This window comes from Gossypium hirsutum, chromosome D10 (genome assembly GCF_007990345.1).
Source record: "Gossypium hirsutum isolate 1008001.06 chromosome D10, Gossypium_hirsutum_v2.1, whole genome shotgun sequence".
Lineage (NCBI taxonomy): Eukaryota > Viridiplantae > Streptophyta > Magnoliopsida > Malvales > Malvaceae > Gossypium > Gossypium hirsutum.
The window spans coordinates 16,977,465-16,983,526 of NC_053446.1; the positions used below are offsets into that span (position 1 = coordinate 16,977,465).

The 6,062-nt window shown below is 40.9% G+C and overlaps 1 protein-coding gene across 1 annotated transcript; it reads left to right on the forward strand.

Moving 5' to 3' along the window:
• The first annotated feature begins 4,317 nt into the window (after positions 1-4,317).
• Positions 4,318-5,088, forward strand: LOC121222040 (uncharacterized mitochondrial protein AtMg00310-like). Its single transcript, XM_041101923.1, has 2 exons — positions 4,318-4,591; positions 4,928-5,088. Exons 1-2 carry the CDS (start codon positions 4,318-4,320, stop codon positions 5,086-5,088), a joined length of 435 nt encoding a protein of 144 aa, XP_040957857.1.
• Positions 5,089-6,062: the final 974 nt, after the last annotated feature.

A 6,062-nucleotide genomic window follows, 5' to 3' on the forward strand; every position in this document is an offset into this window, starting at 1 on the left:
TTTGCAGTTTACAATCTTGACATCCCGTCAAATGCAAGAAAACGATTTAATTTTCTTTTTGGGTAAATTACCCTGCTAGTGACTCTAGATGTGGATCATTCTTATTTTGGTCACTCAAATTTCTTTTATTAATTTGGTCACCCAAAATAGAGATTGATCAAATTGGTCACTCTTAAATGGTAGTGGAAGACTAATTGTGTATTTCCACTTTAGTCACTCTAAAATTAGGGTAAACTATCCTCGCCAATCACACTAAATAGGGGTAGTTCCTATTTTGGTCGCTTCAGATTCTTTTTCGTACAAATGCACCGTTAGTCTTTCGATACCATTTAACGGCAGAGTGACCAATTTGATCAATTTCTTTTTTGGGTAGCTAAATTTAAAAAAAAAATAGGGTGACCAAACTAAGAGTGACCCCTATTTTAGGGTGATTAATAGTATAGTTTACCCTTTATTTTAAAATTTATCAAATAATGAATATAAATGGAGTGGTAATAAACTTGTATTTTGATATTATTAAACATTTGTTTGATCTTTGAATTCATCATTTTTTAATTTTTTATTTAAATATGATATAAAATTATGAAAGACAAAAGTGTTATCATAATAATATTATTATAATTTTAAAAAGGGATATTTCGTAATTTTATAACAAGTCTGCCGCTTTTGGTACGTTTTTCGTCTGCCGCATTGGCACGTCTCTCTTCTTTTCGGTTTCGGGGTTTTCGGCTACAATTTTGCTTTTGGGGGGCTCTTAGTGGACTGTGTGCTGGTTTTGTTTTGTGGGGTTATGGAAAATGATTTGGCGAATCTGGCGCTGACGGATGAGGAAGAAGAAGCTTTTGAGGAGGATGAGGCGGTTGTTGATCAGAATCTGCATCTCTGTTTGGTGGGCTGCTGTTTGACGGATAGTATTGTTCACTTCCCCTCGCTTCGTAATACTATGGCTGATCTTTGGCATCCGATTAGAGGCATCTGTATTTCAGATCTGGGAGAAAGAAGATTCATTTTTCAATTCTTTCACGAGGTGGATATTCAAAGAGTACTTGCGGGTACGCCTTGGTTTTTTAATAACCATCTGCTTTTACTGCACAGGATCAAGACTGGCGAGAATCCCTCATCGGTCCCTCTAATTTTTTTTGAGTTTTGGATCCAAGTCCATGATCTCCCTCTAGGGCTGGTGTCAGAGACAATGGCTAGGCAGTTTGAAGATTTTTTGGGCAAATTTCTGGAATATGATTTGTCCGACCGCTTGGGTAGTTCTCATTCTTTTATGCGCATTCGAGTCCAGTTAAAAGTGACTTGTCCTTTAAAACGAAGGAAGAAAGTTATGGTTGGCTCTGACAGGATCTTTTATGCTCATTTTCAGTACAAGAAATTAAGTCTCTTTTGTTTTATTTGCGGGAAACTTGGGCATGGGGAGAGTTTCTGTCCGATCCGGACTAGAATGGCTCTAGAGAATATAGTTTTTGGCTGGGACTTATCCATTCGGGCAGTGGCGAGAAGGCGAACAGTTCTTCCCAGTCGGTGGCTTCAGGAGGTTGGAGGGGATGACAGGAATTGGTTAGGATCAAATGGGGAGTTTCGGCCAAGTAATGGGTTGATGGTGGGTCAAGAACCTATGGATTTGATGTTAAATGTTGAAAATGATCCGATTTATGCTAAGGAGGGGAAAAAGCGACAGCGTAGGACTTCTGATATTGCAGAAAATGACTTATCGGCTTGGCTCTGTTGGGCAGAGCAGCCGGGTGCCATGAAGTTGCTAACGTCCATGGATTGGGGAGGCCTCGAACGGTTAATAGGTTCCGTAATAAATTACGGGCCTTGAATCCCCTAATTTTATTTCTTATTGAAACAAAGCTTAGCTTAAAAAGAATGGAGATGGTGCGTTTGAAGTGTGGATATTACAATGGACTTGATATTGGGGCAATGGGTTCGAAGGGTGGTTTGTCGTTGGGATGGAATGGTAATGACCTTGTTTCGATTAGAAGTTACTCATCTTCTCATGTGGATGCGATAATCCTTGATCCTGATAACGGGGTGGAATGGAGGTTTACCGGTTTTTATGGATGCCCTGATGTACGCTATAGGTGAGCTTCGTGGGATCTATTACATCAATTGGGTCATGATCAGACTTTACCATGGGTGGTTATTGGCGATTTTAATGAAATATTAAGTTCGTTTGAGAAAAGAGGTGGGCGCCTTAAGTCGGCGCATCAAATGACTAAGTTTCGATCAACTTTGGAGGATTGTTCACTTTATGATGTTGGTTATTCTGGTAGATGGTTTACATGGGAACGGAGGCGGTTTTCATCTTCAAATCTGCGGGAACGTCTGGATAGAGGCGTTGCTAATCCATGTTTGTTGTCTCTTTTTCTGGATTTTTCTTTGGAACATTTGAATCATGCTTTCTCTGATCACTGTCTGCTATTGTTGAATACTAGGGGCAGAGTATGTCAACAAGTTAACCGATCGAATTTTCCCTTCCGTTTTGAAGCTAAATGGTGCTTGGATGATGCTTTTGAGGAGGTTGTTCAGAGGGGGTGGGATGGTTGCCATGGTGATCTGCAGGTTAAGCTAATACATCTTGGATAGTTGTTCCAAAAATGGAGTCGGTCACGATTTCATGAACAAAAGGGTCATAAGTTGGATTTGGAAAAACGACTCGCTGTGCTGGTGGAAAAGGACCCCACTGATGAAATATTGAGCGAAATTTTGGAAGTGCAACTAGGGTTGAATTTTGAAGCTGATAAAGAGGAGATGTATTGGGCTCAACGTGCTCATCTTAATTGGATTCAGTATGGTGATAGGAACACTTCCTTTTTTCATAGGGTGACAATGGCTCGCCACAACCGCAACCGAATTCATGGGTTGGAGGATGATTCGGGCCAGTGGGTCACGGGTACAGAGAAGATGTTGAGAATTGCCATGAAGTATTTTGAAAACCTCTTTACAGCTTCGGATGTGGAAGGTGACGATCGAGTACTTGGGCTGGTAGAAAAACAAATTTCTAGGAACATGAATGATAAGCTCCTACAACCATGCACAAAGGAGGACATTTGGCTAGCAGTAAAATCTATGGCGCCTTTGAAGGCCCCTGGGCCTGATGGTTTTTCGACTTTGTTTTTCCAACGATATTGGCATATTATTGGGGATGAGGTTGCCAGTTTTTGTATGGAGTTCTTGAATGGTAGAAGGGAGATGGGTGATCTTAATAAGACACATATTGTTCTTATTCCTAAAGTTGATAAGCCTAAGGATCTTTCACAGTTCGGTCCTATCAGTTTATGTAACGTGCTTTATAAGATCATTGCTACAGCTATTGTTGTTCGCATGAGCCCTTTGTTAGGTTCCTGTATCGATGAAGCCCAAGGTACTTTTATCCCGGGAAGGCAAATGTCTGATAATACCCTTATTGCCTATGAGGTTATTCGCTCTCTAAAAATGAGGGAAAAAGGAAAATAGGGGAATTTTGCCCTCAAGCTTGACCTTAGTAAGGCCTATGATCGGGTGGAGTGGGATTTCTTGGTCGGAATGTTGTCTAAGATGGGTTTCCATCAGGATTGGTTAGTTCTTATCATGCATTGTGTCTGTTCGGTCACCTATACGGTAGGCATTAATGGTGATATTAGTGAGAGCTTTAGTCCATCTAGAGGATTAAGGTAAGGGGATCCCCTTAGTCCCTACCTTTTTCTCTTTTATGCTGAAGGGCTTTCTTGTTTGTTGAGGGAGGCTAGGATTAAAAATGAGCTAATGGGTGCTCCGATTGGTAGGGGAAACCTCTCGATTTCTCACTTGCTATTTGCAGACGATTGCATTATTTTTGGTGATGCTACGATTGGGGGTGCTTGTTCTATTCGTAATATCTTAAAGGAGTACGAGTTGGCCTCAGGGCAAAAAATTAATTTGGCAAAATCATTAATTTATTTTGGCACGAATGTGGGAGAGGAGATTCGGTTCGAGATTATTGGTGTTTTGGGAGTTAGATGGGCATCGAATCCGGATAAGTATTTAGGCCTTCCAATGTTGGTAGGGAGGAAGAAGAGATAGGCTTTCTCCAACTTTGCAGACTGGTTTCAGAAGCGTATTGTGGGCTGGAGTTTTAGGTATCTATCGATGGGAGGGAAAGAAGTGTTTATTAAGTCAGTCCTTCAAGCTCTTCCGGTCTATGTTTTGCAATGTTTTGAATTACCTAAAACTTTTTGTCATCAGCTGGAAGGAATTTTAAATAAGTTCTGATGAGAAAATAATAAGACTTCCAAAGGCATACACTAGAGTACGCGAAGTGTACTTTGCTTACCAAAGGCATATGGTAGAATGGGTTTTCGCAATCTTTATCTGTTTAACAAAGCCCTTTTAGCTAAGCAAGTATGGCGAATCTTTACTCAGCCTGATAGTTTTCTGTCGAGAGTTCTTAAAGCCCGATATTTTCCTTTCTCTGATATTTTTTCAGCTAAAGTGGGGTCTTACCCTTCACTTACCTGGAGGAGTATTTGTAGTGCCAGGGATGTAATTGCTGATGGCCTGCTGTGGCGGATAGGTAGTGGGGCAAAGGTGAACATATGGAATGACCCCTGGATACCGAGCCCTGGTAATGGTCGATTGTTAGTTCATTCTATAGATACCCAATGGACCACTTTTAAATGAAGAGTCTTGTACATGGAAGAAGGAGGTTTTTTTTCGACTTTTTGGTGTTGAACAGGCTAGGCGTATCATCACTATCCCCGTTGCTGGACGTGGATCTTCTGACTTGCAAGTTTAGAGGCATGACGCATCTGGGGAATACTCAGTGAAGAGTGGGTATAGGGCTTTGATTACAAGTACAACTAAGCAATCAGTATCCGAGAATTACAGTAAAATTTTTACTTCAATTTGGGATCTTCAGATCCCCACTAAAATAAAGATTCATCTTTGGCGCCTTCTGCAGAACTATGTACCTCACTTCATGAATTTGGTGAAGTGAAGATTGCGGACCGACTCGGTGTGCCCTCTGTGCATGTCAGAGCCGGAGGACTTTCATCATCTATTATGGTACTGCAGCACTCTGCGGCAGCTTTGGTTTCATTTGAAGCTCCCTATGGATTTTGATGCCTTCTCCTCTATTGGAACAACAAATTTTGTCAGGGCTTTTCTAGCAATGAATATGAATTCTCAGAAACTCAGTGCTATTTCATTATGGGCACTTTGGTATAAAAGAAATAAACTAGTCAATGAAGGATTAAATTTCGATTTCTGTGAATTAGTGGGTTTTATTTAGGGCTATTTTCAAGAATTAAGTCTTGTTAAAACTAGAGTTCTGACTACCGGTATGAAAAGAAATGTTGGGTGGAGACCTCCTAAAACCGGAATTATAAAGCTGAACTTTGATGCCTCTTTCACGAGTAGCACTAATTTTTCTATTTCAGCTGTGATTGCTAGGGATTCTGCGAGATTAATTATGGGTACATGTACGTACCCGTTAGTGGACATTGCAGATGCGTTTGTGGCTGAGGCGAGAGCTTGTGAAAGGGCCTTCTATTTTGCTCTGGATATGGGTTTTCGGAAGGTGGTTTTGGAGGGCGACTCGCTAACTGTTATTAAGAAATTAGTCTAAAATAGTACTGATAGATCTGTTCTCAACCCTATCTCTCAGCATATTCGTGGTTTGGCAGAAGCTTTCGAAGAGGTCACTTAAAATTTCATCCCTAGAGAGGCAAATAGAGCGGCGCATGAGCTGGCGATGGTTGGCCGGAATCAGCATTTACCTTGTTTTTGGGTTGAAGAAGCACCCACAAAGGTTGTCGAGGTAGCGAAGTTGGATCGCCATGAGTGGTTTAGTCGGGGTTGATTTGGGTGTGGGCTTTGATGTTTGGAGAAGGTTCTCAGAATCTCCTAGGTTGTTTTCAAAGCTCTTTGTTTTCCGATCTTTGGTGTTTAGCTGCTGATGTTCTCGGAAATCTGCTGGTATTCTGTTGGGTTTTATTTTGAGTCTGGTTTTGCTACTTGTTTTGCTTTGACGGACTGTCTTCTTTACTGTTGTCATTTTGTCTTTTTAATTGGATCTATGAATGCCAGCTTTATTA

Excerpts from the sequence above, each read along its gene's own strand:
- LOC121222040 (XM_041101923.1), top strand. The coding sequence starts at position 4,318 with ATGGGTTTTCGCAATCTTTATCTGTTTAACAAAGCCCTTTTAGCTAAG. Across the intron at positions 4,592-4,927 it reads CCCCTGGATACCGAGCCCTG|AACTATGTACCTCACTTCAT; the intron begins GTAATGGTCGAT and ends CGCCTTCTGCAG.